General features: G+C 44.2%; 9 protein-coding genes across 9 annotated transcripts; 5 read left to right on the top strand and 4 right to left on the bottom strand.

Moving 5' to 3' along the window:
- The first annotated feature begins 2 nt into the window (after positions 1-2).
- On the top strand, positions 3-2430 carry IFH1 (Ifh1p). The gene is made up of 2 exons (XM_020217075.1): positions 3-267; positions 351-2430. Exon 2 carries the CDS (start codon positions 389-391, stop codon positions 2318-2320), a length of 1932 nt encoding a protein of 643 aa, XP_020071716.1. The 5' UTR covers positions 3-267; positions 351-388; the 3' UTR covers positions 2321-2430.
- A 10-nt stretch (positions 2431-2440) lies between these two features.
- On the bottom strand, positions 2441-3465 carry CYBJADRAFT_166467 (uncharacterized protein). Its single transcript, XM_020214503.1, has one exon. The coding sequence runs from the start codon at positions 3388-3390 to the stop codon at positions 2479-2481; it is 912 nt and encodes a 303-aa protein (XP_020071715.1). The 5' UTR covers positions 3391-3465; the 3' UTR covers positions 2441-2478.
- A 223-nt stretch (positions 3466-3688) lies between these two features.
- On the top strand, positions 3689-5588 carry CYBJADRAFT_166466 (ABC1 kinase family protein). The gene has a single exon (XM_020214502.1). The coding sequence runs from the start codon at positions 3850-3852 to the stop codon at positions 5512-5514; it is 1665 nt and encodes a 554-aa protein (XP_020071714.1). The 5' UTR covers positions 3689-3849; the 3' UTR covers positions 5515-5588.
- VPS41 (Vps41p) lies at positions 5489-8553 on the bottom strand. Its single transcript, XM_020214501.1, is given in 2 exon segments — positions 5489-8064; positions 8080-8553. The coding sequence occupies 2 exon segments, from the start codon at positions 8466-8468 to the stop codon at positions 5562-5564; spliced, it is 2892 nt and encodes a 963-aa protein (XP_020071713.1). The 5' UTR covers positions 8469-8553; the 3' UTR covers positions 5489-5561.
- Positions 8554-8691: 138 nt separating this feature from the next.
- On the bottom strand, positions 8692-12707 carry SNT1 (Snt1p). The gene has a single exon (XM_020214500.1). It carries the CDS (start codon positions 12382-12384, stop codon positions 8845-8847), a length of 3540 nt encoding a protein of 1179 aa, XP_020071712.1. The 5' UTR covers positions 12385-12707; the 3' UTR covers positions 8692-8844.
- Positions 12708-15545: 2838 nt separating this feature from the next.
- Positions 15546-16715, top strand: AMN1 (Amn1p; the record flags this gene model as incomplete). The annotated part of the gene is made up of 1 exon (XM_020212062.1): positions 15546-16715. A coding segment is annotated over one exon (1170 nt), but the record flags the coding sequence as incomplete, so codon positions are not given.
- Positions 16716-16887: 172 nt separating this feature from the next.
- On the top strand, positions 16888-17883 carry CYBJADRAFT_188858 (uncharacterized protein). The gene is made up of 2 exons (XM_020217320.1): positions 16888-16983; positions 17044-17883. The coding sequence occupies exons 1-2, from the start codon at positions 16952-16954 to the stop codon at positions 17777-17779; spliced, it is 768 nt and encodes a 255-aa protein (XP_020071710.1). The 5' UTR covers positions 16888-16951; the 3' UTR covers positions 17780-17883.
- Positions 17884-17919: 36 nt separating this feature from the next.
- CYBJADRAFT_166461 (uncharacterized protein) lies at positions 17920-19499 on the top strand. The gene has a single exon (XM_020214499.1). The coding sequence runs from the start codon at positions 18170-18172 to the stop codon at positions 19448-19450; it is 1281 nt and encodes a 426-aa protein (XP_020071709.1). The 5' UTR covers positions 17920-18169; the 3' UTR covers positions 19451-19499.
- A 16-nt stretch (positions 19500-19515) lies between these two features.
- CYBJADRAFT_166459 (putative alanine--tRNA ligase) lies at positions 19516-20856 on the bottom strand (the record flags this gene model as incomplete). Its single annotated transcript, XM_020214498.1, has 1 exon — positions 19516-20856. The coding sequence occupies exon 1, from the start codon at positions 20806-20808 to the stop codon at positions 19516-19518; it is 1293 nt and encodes a 430-aa protein (XP_020071708.1). The 5' UTR covers positions 20809-20856.
- Positions 20857-20877: the final 21 nt, after the last annotated feature.

Raw genomic sequence — 20877 nt, 5'->3', positions numbered from 1 at the left:
CCGTTGGAAATAGAGCCATTATAAGGTATTACCGCCTGACTTAGACCTCTGGAGAGCCGCTATAGACGACAAAAACGACGACGACCTTCCTGTTCACTGCGATAAGCGAAGACTGTTCAACACAGCAAGAGTTCATACGAGACCAGGGCCCCATCATTTCGTGTGAGATCCGCAACAGCTCGGCAGATTATGGAAACGGTTCCTTGGAACAGATATTAGACTGGATATTGAAGTGTAAAGCAGCCAAAGCTAACGATTGGGAAATATGTAAGTGAGAGATGATGATGATGATGATGATCGTCGTGCGAAGTGTTTTTGTCCTCCTCCGCCCACTAACAAGCGCCGTATAGAGAGATCAAAGAAGACTACTCCGATAGTATTGACAGAGATGGCCAAGGCCCCTAGAAAGAATACAGTGGCTGTGAAGGGCACGCGTGCTTCAAAGGCACCAGGCAAGACAATCCTACCGCCGAGTATGCGTGCCAAACAGAAACAGAGGTTTAGCCTCGTTGATTCGAGCGATTCCAGTGACTTGAGCGAATTTGAGTCGGAAGATGAGCCAGCAACTACCGGTGGGCAATTCCACGCTGTTGAGAGTGACAGTGACGATGAAGAGCAAGAAGAACATGATTTATTATGGAAGACACATGCTGGTCAGGTTGTTAATACATCAAGTGAAGATGATGAGGACGATGATACGAGTTCCTCGGACGATGACGATGAGGACTACGTCAAACTAACAGCTGAGAGAAAGGCCAAGGCGTTGCAGCGTCACAGGTCGAGCTCGCCGTTTAAGGAGCCTTCGCCTTCAAAGCCTGCTGCCCACGATGTTGACTTCTCATTTGATTGGAACAACGGTAGTCATATGTTGAAAATTGAGAACGCAGAAGAGGAGGATGTTGGTGAAGAGCTTAGTGGGGTAGTCATTCCAGAGACTAATGAAATGCCTATAGCTGGTGAACCTTTGGGGCTGGTGGACATTGAAGACTCCGATTCTGATGGTGATATCGATAGGGATGAGCTCCTTCGAACTCTGGAGCAAGAGAGCGATGGTGTCGATACAGGCTTCGAGACTGGCGAAGACGACTACAACCTCCTTCAGGAGGAAGCTCAGAATATAGCGCAAGATTACAGCAATGGTAACTTTGATCTCAGTGGACAGACAACTCCTAGAAACTCTGTTGTCGAAGATATGATCAAGAAGCACAAGCAGGAGGCCCTGGATAACGCTGAAGCCATTCAATACGTCTCGGATGATGATGACGATGATGATGATGGATATGGGGACTATGACGATGATTACGATGAAGAGGCATTCACGATACCGTATTTTGACGACTCGGTCTTCAAGGATAAATTGCTATATACCTCTGAGGGTGCAATGAATGCCACTCAGAAGAAGCAGCACGACGTTGATAGCGAGGACGACTCTTATCTCTGGAACTATTTTTTCAGTGGTGGAGAAGGCTCTGATGACTCTCACGATGAACCAATGAGCGATGATGAAGCGACGGATGAAGATACAACGTTACCTCCACCATCCTCAAGGAAAAAGGTTGGGTCAAAGGCTCAAGAATTATTATCCTCCTCATCGATAATTGCAAGGCCACCTGCTTTAGGAACATGGTCTACAGACTCAAAGCCCTTTGGTATCATTGACGGTTTATCGACTCGCTCTCTAATCCCAGCCACTCCGAAGCCAGGAGCTGTACCACACACCACTGCTGGTACTGGCATTACTGCTGCTGGCACAAACACTACACCACAGAGTAACAACGAGGAGTTCACACTTGATGAGCTTTTAAACATGAGTGAGATGGAGGACGACGAGAATGACGATCACTTGGACCACCAACAATGGCTGGAAGTGACATCTTCAAATCGCAAAGTTCCTCTATCTGCATTCAGAAATAAGGGGATTGTCAATGACGATATACATTTGAATGCCACCAGAAGATTCAGTCATAGTGCATCAGGGCCAAAGTTGAAGTCCAAGAGACTACGAAACGAGGTCATCATGACCCCTGTTCGTTCTAAGGTGAAAGCCCCTCCATCAATCCCGGAACAACAGAAGCAACAGCAAGAACAGCTCCAGAACCAGCAGCTACAACAACCACGACAACAGTCTCAAAATCCGATACGTAAAAGACGTGGTTCGAAGCTTCGTAGACGTCTTTCGATGGCTGAAGCTGCAGGTGAGGGACTACGTCTAACGAGGAGTGGTCTCTTCAGTGAAGATACTTTAGCAAACGTTGAAGAGTTTCTCAGTGGCATGGGTAATGAAGCTGAGCTCAGCTTGTTGTTTCGTGAGATTGAATAATTTATATTGCATTTAACGCTTCTTTTGACGAAAAGACTATTTCAAAGGGAAAGAGGTATACCTAAATAACAAGACAATATCTTTCTACGCTACTTTAAACTAACATCTACAACGACGTTATTCTGTAAGAAACGTGGTGCATAATAATTACAACCTTCCTAAGCCAAAGTTGCAAGCTTAGCAGACAACTCAAGTTGAGTCTTTATAGAAGACGTCAAGTATTCAATCATCAAAGTGTCCTGGATTTGAGAAGTGAAGGCCTGTTCCAAGTTCAAGGACTTTACATTTGTGTTCAAAGAGCTCAAGAGGAGTCTGGCAAACTCTTCATTACCCTCAATTGATCCTTGTTCTACTTTCTCAATGTATTCTAAGGTGGTGTCGATGAGTAAATCGATTTGGTTAACAGCATTAACAAGTACTTGAAGGTCAACAGACTTGGATTCCAATTGAGCAACGCTTTCATCACTCTCTCCAAAGACAGCCTTTGCAGCTTGGTTCAATACTGTCTTTTCCTGTGCTCCGAAATCAACTTTATTAGGGATTGGTGTGAAGATATAGTTTGATTCCTTCTCCAATTTGATGGCATTGGCTAGCGATGAGGAAGCACCCACCGTTGTGGCAATATAAGTGTTGATCTTTGGCACGCTGTTCAGTTCGCTCACGGAGGACAAGGTCAAGTGGATCGGTGGATACTGTTCAGTCTTTGAGTAGAAATCGTGGATCAGAGACGTGAAGGAGTCGATGGCATCTGATGTGCTGAACCAACCCAAAATGACATCCTTTGGATTGCTTCTCTTGTGCAAGTTGAAGAACGCTCTGTTCTGTGCATCCTCAATCTCTAAGATATCATCCTCCTCGGTGTGAGGAACGATATACGCGTCCTTGACAACCAACTCACCATCCTCATCAGAACGAGTACCGACAAGCGTACCGATGATTCTCTCCTGGGAGCGCAGAGAAAACTCAACAAGTTGGAAGAGTGCTGGAGACTGCACAGTCACAGAGACTGGTGTGGTTGTCGTGCTTGACAAAAGCAAGTTTGGTCTAACAATGTGAAGGGTATCAGCCATGATTTCCTTTGCTAGCAGCTGTTGATGATTGACCTCTCTCTCTCATCGAGTTATGTCCAAAGAATTTTTCACTGCTTTTTGGCGAAAATTCCATGGAAAAAAAAATTGCACTTAAAAACGAAATGGCCCAAACAGGAAACACCTGAATTTGTCGTATTTCCGGTTTCGGATGATTTTGCACACCTTTTTTCTTATGCGTGTGTTTAAACCCCGATCACCGAGCCCGATCTGTAAAGCCGAAACCCGGCCTGTTCACCACTTTCATCACCGACGTAGAAGGTGTTTAAGGCCGATAAACCACTCTCAGAGGAAGATTTATAGGCCAATCACGCTCCGAAACACATCCATTCGACCTTCGATTTGCTTGTGTTGGTTGTAGTGGTTTGTAATTAGATTTCACGGCAAAGCACATCATCGTATATCGGCTTATATCTCCAAGTCCGATACATAGACTGAGATATGACACCGGCAACATTGCTCACACGAAGAGTTGGGGGCCCACGGATCGCCACACAGTTTAGACGGGCTCTCCAGACGTCGTCGGCTCCCAAACATGAGACTCATCGTCTGAGAAACTTTCTGCTGGGCTCTTCAATCACCGTTGGTGTACTTGCTGGTGTTGATTATCTCTACTGGGATAGTGTTCTGCAAAGAACATCAAAGGCCTTTTATGTCTTGTCGCTGATTGGGCTGGACTATAAGATGAACTTTGAAGAGAGTAAGGATATACATGCTCTCCATGAGAGAAATGCGGAACGTTTGTTCAACCTCTTGATGGAAAACAAAGGTTTATACATTAAACTGGGGCAGAACATTGCTAATCAGGCAGCTATCTTACCTCTGCCATTCCAGCAGAGATTTAACAAGCTGTACGACTCCGCTGAGAAGGACTCTTGGCTCCATGTGGAGAAGATCTTGAAGGAGGAAATGGGTGAGTCCTACCTGGACACCTTCAAGAGCTTTGATAAATCACCAATAGCAAGTGCCAGTATTGCCCAGGTGCACCGTGCGGAACTGCATAACGGTGATCAGGTTGCCGTGAAGGTCCAGCACTACTACATCAATAATCAGATCGATATGGACTTGTGGACATATCGAGTGTTCACGAGGGTGTTTAGCTATGCATTTGAGATTCCTTTCAGTTTTATGTCTGATTATATATCAGAGAGATTGAAGGAAGAGGTGGACTTCACCATTGAGCTGTCGAACTCTACAAGAACCCGTCAATTGATCAACAGTGATTCGTACCTACAAGGCAGAGTCCATGTTCCTGAAACATACGATGAACTATGTACGAAGAGGGTCCTAGTTGCCGAATGGTGTGATGGTGAGCCGTTATTCAAGATTGAAGAACTGGCAAAGACGTTCAATACGACATTGATTATACATGACTACTTGAAACTATTTGCTAGGATGATCTTCCAATGGGGATTTGTTCACTCTGATCCACATCCTGGTAATCTCCTCGCAAGATTCCACAATGGCAAGCAACAGTTGGTACTACTTGACCATGGTTTGTACGTGGAGATGTCTCAGTCCCTAAGACATGAATACTGCACTCTGTGGAAGAGTTTGTTCGAACTCAATGATAAGGAACTGAAGAGAATTGCCATTCACTGGGGTATTGGTGAAGACCAATCTGACATGTTTGGCTCATTTGCCTTGTTGAAGCCATACCATAAAACTAAGGAGAATCTTGCAAAGATGACAAGATATGAAAGGGAAAGGTACATGTCTAATAACTTCAAACAGTTCTTCCAAAACACGGAGAAGTTCCCGTTGCCCTTGATATTTTTGGGAAGAACCATGAGAATGGTTCAAACCCTGAATCAACGGTATAAATCTCCCGTGAATAGGGTTAACCTCTTCACGAAGGAAGCCGTGAATGGTTATTACCTTAACGCACCAACCACACATCTAACGGTATGGCTTAGAGCTGAAAGACTCTTTAGATATTCGATATACGTGTTGACAATGACAATCTTGGATGTCAGTTTCCAGTTGAATAGGTTATCGCAGTATCTCTTTGGTACAAAGAACATTGAGGATATCTTACAACAAAAGCTTACATCTGAGTTGAAGCAAATGGGTGTTGAAAACCCAGACCTTGCTCTTGACGGTTGATCATTATGACTGGTCAACTTTATAACCTGTAAATAGCACAATACATTTTATGAATCCAGACTCTTTGTCTCCCCGTTGGAAAGAACTATGATATCCTTATACCATTTCTCCAGCTCGATGTACTTCCCTCTCCATCTCAAATCGTCCAATACTTGAGCTTTCTCCTTACCTTCGTCTTCAATTATCGAAAGAATAACCTCGTGCATTACCCTCACTAGTCTGTTATCCTGCATGATACGCTCAAGGGAATCCTTCAGTCCTTCGATTTCAACATGCTGTGGTATTTTCTTCAAGATATTAACATCGAAGAGCGTTCCTGTGTTCTGGAGAATTGCTTTGATGAACCTTGGCTTTGATATACCTTGCTCTAAGAATATATCCCATAGTTTCTGGTGCTTATGAGTAGTAGCAAATTCAATTGCCATATCTGGATCGTCCAGTTTGTCAATGATCAAGTACATCGCTTTGGAAGTCTGGCCAACTTTCCCTAGTAGAAACACCAACTCGGGATACAACTCCTTCTCACTGCAAATACTCAGAGCAAGATCAATGTCATAATGCTGTGCCTTCTTCAAAAACGCCAGAAGTTGGTTTGGAACTAGTTCAGCGTATAACTCCATCAGCTCCGTTTCATAAACCTCCGACATGATTGCATCCACAACAGCGATACTCTTCAAGTAAAAGAACGTGACAATCTGTAGTTCTTTACTGTTAAGTAGAGAAATCAGACGGTCGGGTGAAATTTCATGCCTCTGTTGTACAAGAAGATCGACTATTGGTGTTAAATCTTCACCAATAACTTCCAATGGTGCATTTTGAAATTCATCTTCCCCAATGGTAAATTTGATGATCTCAGGGATTTCATTGACAAACTTGGATAATAAGTGGTGTTTCTCTAAAAGCTCAATCGTGTGTGGACTTTGGAGGTGTATGAGATGAGGTACTGCCTTGATAGGTTCATCAGTCCGGATATACACATTGGCTAGAGCTCTGCGAATAACTGGTGAATCAGGGCTTATTTCCAAGATTTGCTCCACATCTTGTTCAATATCAACGTAATCGTATAATGTAGGCACCCACTCAATTGTATAATGCAAAAAGAGATCTTCATCGTTATCGAGAAAGTACTTGAGGCACTCATTATAGATACTTTTGGGTAGAATCTTGCTGCCAGATTTTGGTAGAATTGAAGCTAAGAACTGAATCTTCTTGCTGTGTATAAAGATCCAAGACCATTGCTCCCATTTCTCCATAACAAAGGAGCCTGGGTCGCAGCATTCCAGGACTTCACTCAGAAACTCCGCTGCTTGTTGCCAGTTATCATCCTCTAGATAGTTTTCAACTTGCTTGATTCCAATATTACACCTCATTTCCTTTGAGATCAAATGTTCACTCATTTCCCAGGCACTGAGGTACCTTGATCTTTGTAAATACCAGTCAAACCTACCCTGGAGATCCAGCTGTTCAGCAACTATTCCGTCAGAAGCACAGACAATGAAGAATTGAGTCTTAGCACCAGCAAATTCGCCCAGAAACAAATCATTGGCAATGAGCTGCTTGTATCCCTTCAAAATGACTTCATCTGTGCTCGTTTCTTCTAAAGTCACAGAATTGATAATTCGAAGTTCTGGTGGTTCAGATACTTTCAAGTCGTTGACAGTAAGCACCACGAGATCCCCCTTTAAGCTTCCAATCCCAGTGATTATGCCCTCATCTATGTCAACTTCAGATTCTACTGCCACATGTGGCTCCACGACTGGTCTGCTGAAAGAACTCATAGCAGAGCTTAGCTTAAAATTGGATTCCAACGTTGAGCCATCATCGCATTTTATAAGCCAGACATGTTTATACCATCCCACAAGCACCAACCCATTCTCAGGAAATGAGACTCTTGGCCAGCATAGTTCTGCTGGTGTATCGGTATTTGTCTTTTTCAATCTCGTGATGATTCTATCAGTCCTTGTGTCATAGAAGGTCATCCCATCATCACTTATCCAAAGCAATATGCTCTTGATCATCTCAAGTTTAACGATTGGACCGCTATCTTCGGCAATCACTCTTTCAGCCCGTGTACCCAGCCAATTCGTAGTACTCATCACAACTTTCCCTGACTTGGTTCCATATATGAACGATTTTGTATCTTTGTAGTTCTTGTTGAACACAACAGAGTACACAGCAGTTTTCAAGTCAAAAGCCAGTGTCGAGTGTAAGTCGTTGAGAGCTGCCATCAAAACAGTGCCATCTATGGATGCTGCAATGACATGTGTACCGTCTGTATGAATTGATAAAATCGGAGATCTTCGAGCTCGTATAGTGCCTATTGTTTGGAAGTTCTGGTCTGTAACATGAAGTAGACCAGATGATGTTCCGAATGCAAAGCATGCTTCATGGATTAGAACTGAAGAGACAGGCTCCTTGGTGAAGAATGTCTTGGGGAGTTGGTCGATCCTTGTGTACTTCAACATGGGTGGTTCATCATCTTCTTCTTCTTCTTCTTCATCTTCTTCATCATCTTCTTCTTCTTCTTCATCTTCTTCTTCTTCATCTTCTTCATCTTCTTCTTCTCCTCCTTCCTCCCCTGATTCATACTCTTCAGAGTTTTCAAACCCCTCTTGATCTCCAATGTCGCCATCTTTAGATGACTCTTCTTTGTCCACCTCACTGTGAGAATTCGACTCTTCGTTTGTCTTATCAATGGTGGCCACATTGTTTTGTTTATTCAGATTACATTCCTCATCAGCGTCATCCTCTTTTCCCTCCTCCCGAGTTCCATTGGAAGTATATCCATTACCTCCATTATAACTGCTCTTCAAGCCATTATCTCTGGCCTCAACAGCCTCCACAGTATCCATTTCCTGGTTGAGGTTTCCATCCACTTCCTCCTGTAGATTGGCTCTATGTGCATCCTCGGAAACAGCTTCAGCTCCTCCATTCTCATCAATTGGGGCACTCATTTCCTCTTCAATGTCCCTCTATATATCAATAGGCTTACTGTCAGTAAGTCACACGGTCAGATTCCGAGCAATCAGGTGAACCCTATCCTATGTTAACAACTCTCAATGGTGAAGTTCTCGGAGGTTGCCTTCTTAGATAATCAAACACCCGTACACCAAATGATATACCCCTATCAAAATGTGACGATCTACCGATGATCTCGAAAATAAAAAAACATATTAACTGAATCTGTATTAATACAAGGCACCCATATATACAATTAATCATCACTCTGCTGTTTCTTTTCAAAAGAAACCCAGTATCATTAAAACTCCTCATAAAGATAATCACATAAACATAAAAACAAGGGAAGCACTCCCACACCCACAACTTCAGTCATTGTCCATTATCGTCATTTAACATGTTGTGAATGTTTGAGCTGAACGAGCTCTTGAACGCAGGCAGCTTTGGTTTTGGAGGTGATGACACTGCAGTTGGGTCGTAATAGCGACCACGGTGAGGTATCTCATCAGATGTCTTTTTCTCAGCAGCAGCAACCAGTGCGTCTAACGGATTGAAAGAGGATTGTTCTGGTATCTGTTGGTGAGGAGGTAAGCCATCGCCATTCGCGTTGCTAGTGGCATCAAAGCTACTGAAGAATGCCTTTTTCTGTTGAACAGGGCTGAAAGTTCCCGTTACTGGGAGAGATGGTGCAAGCTGCCTCACCTCTGTTGGATTCAACAAGCTGGTGATCGAGAATGGATTCGATCTGGCAACCTCTTGTTTTTCCACTGGGGCAAAATTCGACGAAGACATTGGCATAAGAGGTGGTAAATGAGGTGGAGCTTGTGAGTTTGACACTTGCTGTGATTGTTGAACTTGTGGCGTGGGCTGTTGGTATTGGTTTGATAACGTTGAAAATGTACTAACAGTAGGCAGAACTGACCTTTCAAATGAGTTTCCAACAGGCAATTGAGACGTTTCAGGTTCAGGTTTTGGCTGAATTGGTTGAGCGGTAAAGTTCACATTGCTTGGAACACTAGCAGAGGCTGTAAAGAATCCAAGTGGTGGGTTTCTGTGTTGAGCCGTAGTAGAGGTTGGTATCGCAACAGGTTCCGGCGTGGAAACCTGTGGTTCGTGAGTAGGTGTTCTCTCACTCGTTTCATGTGAATCGGAATTTCTTGCGTAAAAGTTGCGAACCATTGTTGCACTCTTTGTTCCAAGACGACTCGCAATCTCTGACCAGTTTGTTCCAAGTTCTGGTAGTAACTTAGTAAACAAGGCGATATCCCTTACACTCCAGTAACTCGAGATGCTGTTCTTACCCTTAGCATTGACTTCTTTCGTACTTTCGCCAACAAACACAACCCGACTCTTAGGTTTAGAAACCCTTTGCTTCTTCTTTCTTTTATCTTCAGTCTCAACGCCCGGCTCCTCGCTTTGCAATGGTCTCTTGCTTTCTGCTGCATCGATAGTTGGAGCGTCTGGGGTGGTCTTCTTTTCAGAGTCAAAAACAGGAGCAGCAGCACGACGAGGACGTCCTGTATCAGTAAACAATTCATCTGAAACATCCTTTGGAACGAACTTTTCCAGGTGAAGTTCCTTTTCATCAGCACTTTCGTTTGGTGTACTAACAACAGGAGTGTTGCTCGCTGATTTTGCCTTTCCACGACGGGATTTAGCGCCCCTTTTACCTCTCTTCTTCTTAGCCGAAAGGAGTTGCTTATAATCAGTGACTGACTTCTTTGTTTTGTAGTAATGTAAGACGCACTCCTCTGCACTTCTAAGACCACCCATAGAGTTTGAAATGCGACCAAATCTCTTTGGGAATGATAGAAAAGCTTCACAAAATGCTTCATGCTCTGCTCGAGTAAAGTTGTCTACTGGATCGGTCTTGATTCTCATGGCCCAAGCCTCTTTGTCAACCACCTTATTGTTCGTGTTGACAAAGCGCAGACCTTTCTCAATAGGATCGAGAATCATATCCGGAATCCTAGCAGCCACTTGTTCAGCACGGTAAAGAGGATCCTGCTCTTTTTCTTTCTCTAAACTCTCCAAAATCTCGAGAAATTCTGCCTCAGAACGAACAACATCAGCATGGCGAGAACGTCTGCGTGGTTCAGATGGCGATTCGTTGATCCTGGACTTTTCTTCCTCTTCCTGTGCTTCATTTGGATAAAATGACTTCAACTGTCTATCCATCTCCTCAAGCCTATGAGAGTGATCATCAACTCTATGAGCATACTCATTCAGCAATGAAATCTTATGAACAAAGGTTGAACCCTTCACAATGGAAAGTTTCTCTCTCAACTTCGGTAAAATTCCCTGCTTATGGACGAGTAATGTTCTCTCGTAGAAACTAAATTCCTTTAAGCTTTTGATCGGAGTTTTTAGAAGATAAGGAAGCCTCTTGACTCTCTCGTCTCTTGAGTGGTTCTTCAATTCCCACACTCGCTGTTCTGTTCTTCTTAGAGGGAAGCAAAAGGATTCTTCCTGTTTTAAAGGATGTATTGACGTTGAATCCAGAGGCTTAGAGAGGGTCAAATTCTTGGAATCCACATCCATATCAGATGGCTCAACATCAATGTTTGATTTAGTTTCTTCCTTTTCAATAACCATAACCGCAGATTCACTGGATTCCTTGATGGGTTCATTCTTAATGTGTAGCTCCTTCTCGATCTTTTCGTGGTCTGCTTCTGGGTCATAATCAGATTCGTCTTCGCTTTCCTCTCGCATTGAAGTATCACCATTTCTCTCCTCTTCGGTTCTCACATTACCCGCTTCTATCTTATCGTCTAAGGACTTGACTTGTTGGAGTGTTTCCGGTTCATTGGATACTGCTTCCAGATTTGAGGGCTTCTCCGGTATTTGTTTGTCTGAGTTTTCGAAGGTTTTGGTATCAGTGGTCTCTTCGGCTCTCGTTTCTGTTGTATTGTCTGCGGCAATTTCAATTTCTCCCTGTACCGCATCCTTCGGTTTTTCTTCAACATTCTTTGGCTCTTCTTGGAGCTTCTTTGATTCTTCTGTGATACTCTTTGTATTTTCTTCAACTTCTTCATCAGCGCTTACAGTCTCTTGGTGAGGTTCTTCATGTGCATTGTCCGATGCTTCATGTGCACTATCAGAATGGACACTGGTTTCTCTCTTTGTTACCGTGTCAGTCTTTTCAGTGGACAAACTGTTACGACTGGCTTTTCCCAAGATCAAATCTTCTTCTTCGTCATCATCAACGTCATCCTTAAAGTCCTTGGGTATCAGTGATGGTCGTGGAGCTCTTTGGTAATCAGAGCCGCTGGACGTTCTATCAAACTCCGATTCGTGATGTTGATCATGGCCAGTTTTCCAAGAGTTGTCGGCATCTTCTCGTAAGCTTGGTCCGCTCAAGGAGGAGTGACGGCTGGTACCATACCTACTTCCATAAGACTCTCTCTGTCTTCTATCACGGTAATTGGGATTGCCTCCATTTCTTTCTGAATAATTATTGTATGTGTTATATCCCCTTCTTGGAGGCTGACTCCTTGAGAAATAAGGATCCCTATTCCTCCCAGAATATGCAATTGATGAATAATAACCACCTCTACGTGGTGCACCATACCTCTCTGACTGCGACGGTACCCTTTCCCGGTCCCTAACTTCTCTATCCCTTACATCTCTATCCCTTACATCTCTCTCCCTACTGTCCCTGTCTCTGTCTCTTTCACGGTAATCTCTGTTGTCACCTCTGAAGCTACCATAGGATGAAGAGCCTCGTGACTGCCAGTATGGTTTGTAAGTGGACCCTGATGATGACCCACCGGGCTGTTGTGAACTTTGCTGTGAAGAATGTTGTTGTTCCGAGTAACGATGCCTTGAAAACCCATCATAGGATGAACCTGTAGAGCCTATCGAACCCGGCCGGCTCGAAGCACCAGGTCGCTGGCCTCTGTACCCAGACATCGGCTAGGATGGATGTATAATGCTGTGTATGTGTATATATACACACGTTACCGCCCCCAACCAATCAGTGGTGTGTTCTCTGTTGTCCCTACTTTCTGTTTTCTCCGTAAATACCCAATCACACAATATCTGAATAGAAATGAAATGACAAACAAATGTGATATATCGGGATATTGGTATGGGTTCAATGAGAAGATATTAGGGTGTAACAATCCTCAACAGTTTGGAAGCTAACCGCCCGCTTAGAAAATAGCCGCTATAATGGTATAAAACTAGTTGTGTTGTATTTGTAAGTTTTTTGTTGTTTATGTTTTATTTCTCAACAGCGAATGTTTTTTTCTCTTCTGAATTTTTGCGGCGGCGTTTCCCTTCCTGCTGTGTGTTTTTTTTTCTTTTGTGTATGTGTTTTTTGTGGGTTGTTCACTTTCGGTTTTTGCGCACAAGTTAACGAATAATTTGCGCGAATTTATTGCCTAATTCCGGGATTTTGCGGATTGAGTTTTTCGTTTGTTTTCGCCACTTGTTACGAAATCCCCCCAAAGAACCGCCAGGCTCTAGTAGGAGATGTTTGGATGTATATTACAAGCGAAAGGAAGGCCAAAAGTTTTCTCCCACCTTCAACTCCAAGCAAAAAGGCCCATAAAAGGGACCATTGGTCGTTAGCATGGGGAAGTGATGAGTTATCTCCACATGTGGCGTGGTGGTGTCGTTATCAATTGACTACATTCCTAGAGCTTTAGGTCCCATATCAAAAGCCATCAGAAATTATCCTCAAACGGCGTTCTGTGAATGCCAGAGGTTAATTGGTAGTCAGATGCTGTCCATATAGTTTTCCAAAGTACACTTTATGAGAACCGAAAACAGCTACCAACATATTCGTCTGTTGTTCCCATCTATGGTCAATGGACGGCCCCTAATGCATCCCAGTACAGGTTCAGCTTATTCGCGGTCAACTTTACTCATATAAAGCACATTGCAAGGATCTACAACACCCAGGTGTTGGTTGTGATGGTGATGGCGGTGGTTGGTTTGTCGGTTCTTTTGTCAACACTTCCTGCTTCGCTGTCTGCGTAACTGGAAACTTCAACCTGCCGTGGCGGAAAGCTCTTGTTTTCCCTAGCAGTAGTTCCTGCCACCCACCGCCTGAGCTGGACCAACACAGCACCCAGGACCCGCGCCAGCACCTGGGTGCCGCAGGAACATAGGCTAAATCTGCGTTTATGTTTCCAACTTGAAAGGGAGGAACATGCACATTATGTAAGTGGACTGTGGAATGTTGAATGACATGCCTAAACCCCTGTTATCGACCAGCTATTGTAATCGGCTAAGCGATGGATTCTCAATGAGACGTCTTCGTGGTTCCAGCTACTGCCTTTGTTCCTTGTTATGGTGAGCGGGAACCCCCGTATCTCTCCCTGCAACACTGGTGTCCCAGAATTCCAAATGCGAAGTGGACTCTTAATAATTGGGTTAACTCAACGCTACACATTAAGGGGAATAGCAACACCAACATAGTACAAATTGAGACAGAGGTCTCTAACTGGTCTGATTACAGGGGGAATTTGTCGGCAGAGACAATAAGCACCCACCTCTCACCTGCGAGTAGAACTTTGTACTGGTAACGACGTCATGGCTCAGGTTTGGCAGCGTAATCGATTGGGCATTTATTGTGTGGATTGTACACCAACCCACCTTAGGTTTAGTGTCTCAGTCTCTGGCTAAGCTATTTCCCGTACGCTCTGACGTTTACGGCGCGTAAGCTTGGTTGTTTGTCTCAACTCGCCTCTCAGAGCCAACAGTGTCGCTCGTCTTGCCAGCCCTCCCTCCGCCAATTTCGAAAAAGGTAAACAAGTGGAAAACGCACAGGAGCGCGAACGCACTACGTAATTAACGGAGTTTCATCGTTTTGCAACTACGGATTCAATGGAGAACAAGCAATGGCCTTACTTTCCCACTCTGGCCAAAGCTGTGCAAATGATAGGGCGCAATGGACTTAGAACCACGTTTCCATTCACACTGAACAGCCCTTATTTTACACCTCCTTATCATTTATTCCCAGCTAATGTTTTCTCTTTTTGGTCTGGCTAACACGCCCATGTGCATTTTTATTACCCGCGTTTTGGCTGGCTCGAAAAGCGTTTCGCGTGCATATTTCGTGCTTTCAGGCAGCAGCAACGCCAATGTTTCAAAACGGCTCTCTGTCTGGGACGACGTCTTCAATAAATGGCTGGTACACTCTGGGTGGTTCCCTCCACTTTTATAAATACTTCCATAAAGAACTGATATTCCATGTGTCCAATGCAGTGTCTTGTGAGGTTGAGCTGTTCCCAGTTGACTCTTCAACAAGCCCATAATTGATCCCTTTGTCGTTTCACTTTGCAACGGAAGAACAAAGGACCCCTTTTTCACATCACATATCCTTTTTTGTATCCAAATCTACACACATATTCACCAGTCCAACATTCCCCCGTCCAGGGCCAAGAAAGGAGGAAGACTCTCTCATACACATACCGTTCATACACTTATCAGTCCTCCGGATTGCATACCTGATTTCAACTCACTAGAACTTCCAAGCTGTCGAAAAATTGAAGTCCTGAACCAAAACTTTTGTCACCATTAAGTTGCGTTGACGTCCACTCCTTTGATACCACACTTTCCAACTACTCTGTCACTCGTTAAACTCTATCCACTCGTTTGTTTGTCTCCGTTCGTTACCCGTTCACTTTCTTCATTTGTTTTATTCTTCTTGGTTTACTATGGCAGCATCTTCACATTCTTATAAACGAGTCAATGAAGAAGATGATTGTTGTGAGTCTTCGAGACCCGCAAAGAGATTCTACGGTTCACCTCGCATTGTGTTCCCAGTCACACCAACAAGAAAACCATCCAGGATACCTCCTAACAAGAACCGCCTTGTTACAAAGTTCAAAAGTGTGTTTTCAAGCTCTAGAGATTTATCACCAAGCTCCGAAGAGGACAGCGATGAAACACCATTCCCTAGTCCACTGTCTACACCAATCAAGGACACCACTTATTTTCATCCATTCACACCAGATACTCCACAGACTTTAGCTACACCACGCAAACCAAGTGTTGGTGCTCATTCAGTGGAGATATTTTCCCAATTGTCGTTGCAAATTGATCATAACCAATGCCATCCTATATTTCGCATTCCTGAGATCTTGACAAAGATCTTGACATTTGTCGATGTGGATACTTCTGTTCCAATTGAGCGTCCACCAATCAGAAGAAGACCTTTGTCTTACCAACATGCTCTTTTGATATACAAGGATGAGGCCAAAGCACAGAAAGCCTGGTCTGATGCCGTGACCAGTACTTTGGATTCTGAGGGAAACCCAATCGCTGATTATAATCACTGTAACTCATTGTACAACTGTTTATTTGTGAACAAGCTCTGGTACCAAGTTGCTAAAGAAGTTGCCACTACAAAGTTATTCTTTGCAGATGCAGCCAAATGGGATAAGTTTGTTCAAAGATCTCCAAAACGTTGTCAGTTGACAAGATCAAAATCCAACACGAAGTTATTCATCATGCACAAACTACCACATGCAGAACAAGAGGACATTGAAACCGTTGCTCCCTTTGTGAGTGGCAGTTTGGAATGGATTGAAATGTACATCTGTCCAAAGGTTTTACCAAGCTCCCTTATGTTTGCAGGTTTGGGATTGAAGAAGCTTGTTCTACCTGGTTCCCGAGTTGTTGATGATCAATTTCTTAACATGGTGGCCAGACACTGTCCTCAATTAGAGACCTTGGATCTCAGAGCATGTGGTTTGGTCACTGACAAAGGCATGGTCAACCTGTTGTTTAACTGTAATAACATTACAACGTTAAACTTGGGTCGTCATTCTCAATCTTCGAAGATTACAGATCTGACTTTGAACGCTGTGTCGAAATATACACAAATCGAGACATTAGGTCTTGCTGGCTGTTCTATCACAGATAGCGGTCTTTGGACATTGGCCCTTACTTCTTCAGATACGCTCACTAGGCTCTCTCTGAATGGCTGTGTCCAACTCACAAACAACTCGCTACCACGCATCTTCGCAGAAGGGTTGTTTTCAAACGTGTCTGTCCTGGAGATTAGACACATCCTAGCTCTTACTAACTTCAAGCCTTTGGTGCTTTTTCAAAGACTCAAATACCAAAGAGGAGAAGCAGTTCTTATTGAAGGTTGTGAAGTTCTTGAGTACAGAATGAGAACTGAAGAGTGGAAACAGGACATGCTCAACTCTGCGCGTATGCTTAACGAGATTAAAGACTGGTGCTGTGACTCAGACGATGGAGATATCCCTTTCGAGTCAACAATGGCCACCTTATGATTACTTAATTTTGCATGAAACCTAATAACGAAATAAAAGCATAGAAATGTCACATTGTAGGCCATAGCTAAGAGTAACAAACCGTTTGGTTCAGGCACTCCATCAACACTTCTTCCACCGACGAAAAAAACACAAAAAACACAAAATAGACAGCTGAGGAAAGCACAGTTAAGTGAAATCCTCACGTGAGAAATAGAGGGACTAAACAAATATATAACACGCCAATGTCAGGAAGGGATAGCAGATATCGCGGAAAGTAAGTTTTCCTATGGATTTATGGCTTCATCATTATGTTACTAACACGGTAATGCACCAGTTATCGTGGAGGGTACCAAAGGTCATATGGCGGCCCATATGACAGTCCGCGTGGAAGACGGGGAGGCTATGGCGGCTCATACGGTGGTTCCTATGGAGGGTACGACGATGGACGAGATAGCTATGACCGCCATAGAGATGGATATGGACGTGAAAGAGAGGATTATGATAGGTATGAAGGTCGCCATCACAGTCGCGGAGGCTACAACCCAAGATTCAGCGCCAGAGGAAACCATTACAACACACACGGAGGACACCATTACCAAGAAGAGTTCTCGAACCGTCGTGAGAGCTGGTTCAACAAGGAGAAGACGCCATCCTCAACACATTCGAACGAATCTGCGTCTTTCAACAATGCTGCGCCAAAGCCATCAGTCAGTAGAGACGACACGCCGAGCGCAAGGAACAATTCAACACCGGACAGCACGGCTCCATCAAAGACATCAGGGCAAGGCTCGCCTTGGATCAAGCTCCTAGGTATGGATGAAACTGACAGAGTCCAGAAGACACTGGGCAGCGCTGCTAAAACAGAGATTGACAAGATACGGAGAACACACCAGGCAAACTATTTCAAAATAAGGGACTGCACACAAAAACTTGACGAGTTGGAAACCGACACATACATCTTTAAGATGCAACTGGGCTCTTTAGAAGCTGGGATAAACGGCTATGAGACTTACAAAAACGCTAGAATAGACGTGATCGATAAGATTACCCTTCTCGGAGAGGGAGATTGACCTCTGGTATATGCATGTACAACACACAATACACACAGCGAATGTCCTTGAGAATGGCAACTTCTACAAAGGACCATGACAAACTGCAATGTCACCCTCGATGTATCAGAATTGTACTCACTCGTAGCGTACGCCCTCTGTGCTGGTGATGTTTGGATGTCCTTTTCATACTTTTGGCCCAATGCGGTAAGCAGCCTTTGTTTACATTTCGGCATGCAAGTGCGCATCTTCCCGCCAAAACCAGAAAAAGTACAAGTTGGCACAAAATGCACGGCTTTCCTGTTGATGAAACCAGTGTGCTCACACTACATTCTTCTCCCCTGTGATTTGGAAGGAGTCTGCTAGTTGAGATTTGCCCGTAAACGAGAGCAAGATCGCCAGCTTCAACGGATGAAAGACGTTACAAATACGTTCAACGCTATGCAGATGAGTCCACAGCTCTCTTTGAAGGAGTTCACATTCTCTGTAAAGTCGCCGATTCCAAGTCCGATGGCCTCGACTCCTAGCAAGTTGCCCTCATTGAAGACTCTTGAAACACCAGTCAAGCCTTCCCCTACGAGGTCGAGATCACACATGGGGTTTGTCAACAGGAAGAAGTACGTCCAAGACTATCACAGACTACAGCCGAAGAGATCGCATCTGGACAACATGCTGGACCAGAAGCTCACGTCCTTCCCTCTGGCCCCACCTCGCCCCAAGAACTTGTCGCCATCAGTACAGAAGAGTCCGGAGTTCAACGCCACTGACCTCGAGCTTGGTTCTAGCAAGACCAACTCGCCTCTGGATAATACCTCTATAGTCTTGGTGGAGGACTATATCAAGCAAAAGACCCTGGGAAGGAAGAAACTCTCTGTATCTGAGCTGAAGAAATCTATGAAAGCTTTTGAGCCAGAAGACAATGTCATCAACGAGGAAGCAGAGATGGATGCTACCACCTACCTCTCGAGAGCCAAGTCTATTCTCACATTGAATGACTCTTCAAAGTTACCGCCCAGTGGGTTGGAGATCGGCTCAAGCTCGAATTCATTACTATTAACATCTTCCTATCTACAGGGATATGATAATGAAGTGTGGAGTACGCCGTGTACCTCACAGCATTCCACTGTGCTTGGACCGTCGTCTGATGCTACTCGATATTCAAGCAGTTCGCTGACTGGCTCTATGGCCACTCTGAAACTATCAGACACGAATGAATATCCAAGGGTCGAGTTCTCAATAGCAACTGATTCTTCGCTTAAGTACTGTGTCATATGTGAAACCCCACTCTACGACATCAGCAGTCATTTAGTGGGCACTACAAAGAACTATACGGAATTTGTATGCTGCAACTGTACTGAAAAGTATGAGGTCCTATCAAGGCTACTAGATGAATTCGATACAACATTATCAGGATTGACTACTATTCCTGAAGATATTGATGATATTGAAGAGGCATTAGCACAGCCCTCGATGAAAAGGCGTAAAAACACAGAGTTCTCAAAGACCTTGGTGGATAGGCTAAAGGGTCATTTAAGGGATGGTTCACCAGCAAAGAGGTTTGAAATGATGGATCGAACCTCTGCAATCTGGTTACTCGAGGCAAAGAAGAAACTCCGTTGGAGATGGAGAATCAGCGGACTAGTTCCTAGGTTTATGAAGAGGAATGAACAGTCCAATACTAACGACGTATAATAATAATACAATAATGACGCATACTTATAACACATCATGTAATACATGGCATAATAAATAAATCTTCAAGAAGAAAAGGATTCAAGGTATTCCAGAGCTGCCTCAAGCTCTCCCTTCTGATAAGAGGAGATCTTACCTTGCCATTTAGCCTTACCTCCTCCTTTCAATCCAGAAACCAAGGTTTGTAAATGTTTGGCAATATCAGCCGTCTTTTCAGCTGTGGATGAGTTGATGATGATGGAACCACCTTCCTTACCTTCCCCAGACAAAAGAACAATAGTCTGGCCATCTCTTTGTTCCTTTGAAACAGTCTTGAAAATGTTAGTCAAGTAGTCCAAGCCTGCATCGGCTCTATAAAGATACGCCATATCCTTGCTCTCAAGTTGCACGATCATCTCCAAGGCCTGGTACTTGGCAACTTCCTCTTTCCACGAAGCTTCCTTCTTCGATGCTTTTCTATAGTTGTTATTCAGCTGAGAAATCTTGTCTGCCAGTTCGTCAAATTGGCAGGATAGATCGTTGGAACACTGCTTTAAGATTCTATGGTTTTGAACCGTATACTGGCGAACCCTATCACCAGCGATGAAGTGTAATCTCGAGTTTGTCCCTCTCACAGAAGTTTGGTGGAGCAAGGCAATGGACAAGATCTGAGCTGTTGATTGGAGATGGGTTCCACAACACGGGTTCTGATCCAATTCTCCAATCTTTATAACTCTTAGGATCCCCTTGTCAACGTCATAATCATCTGGAATCTTATCCTGTTTGACGTCGTCATTACCAGGCGTCTCGACAGAGATCTGAATGGCCTCGATGATCCTCTCGTTAACCTCATCACTGATCTTGGCCAGCTCCTCCTCGGACAACGCCCTAGGAATCTCGATATAGTTCACCATATCACCCATACTCCAGCTGAGCGTATTCAACCCGTACTTGTCCAGCACCGCAGAGAGAAGGTGCTGTCCCGTATGCTGTTGCATGTGGTCCAGCCGCCTCTTCCAGTCCACCTGGAGCGTAACCGCTGTGCCTGGCTCAACAGGCTCGTCAACGAGGTGAAGCGCCCTGAGCTTATCTCTCTTAACGTGCCCAACAAAATGACTCTTCCCGTCCTTATCAATGATATATCCCTGGTCTGAAGGTTGGCCGCCACCTTCAGGGAAGAGAATCGTATCATGGAGCTCAACTGCGTACTTCAACTGTGCCGCAACACCATCCTGCTTAGACTTCTTCTTGCCGCCCTGCTTTGGCTGTTCGGGCTTCTCCTCCTCACAGCGAACAACAACCGACTTGAACTCCTTCAGAAACGAGTTCTTTTGACATTGCAGAGCACCTACAATCACTGGAGACGCTTCTCTACCCATTTGCAACACGATGTTCATACACACTTCAAATGATTGTGCTTTCCCCCCTGTTGTAAGCACTTTGATATT

Source organism: Cyberlindnera jadinii, assembly GCF_001661405.1.
Source record: "Cyberlindnera jadinii NRRL Y-1542 unplaced genomic scaffold CYBJAscaffold_3, whole genome shotgun sequence".
Classification (NCBI taxonomy): domain Eukaryota; kingdom Fungi; phylum Ascomycota; class Saccharomycetes; order Phaffomycetales; family Wickerhamomycetaceae; genus Williopsis; species Williopsis jadinii.
Note: the sequence above shows the minus strand (reverse complement) of the source record. Positions and strands in the feature narration are given on the sequence as shown.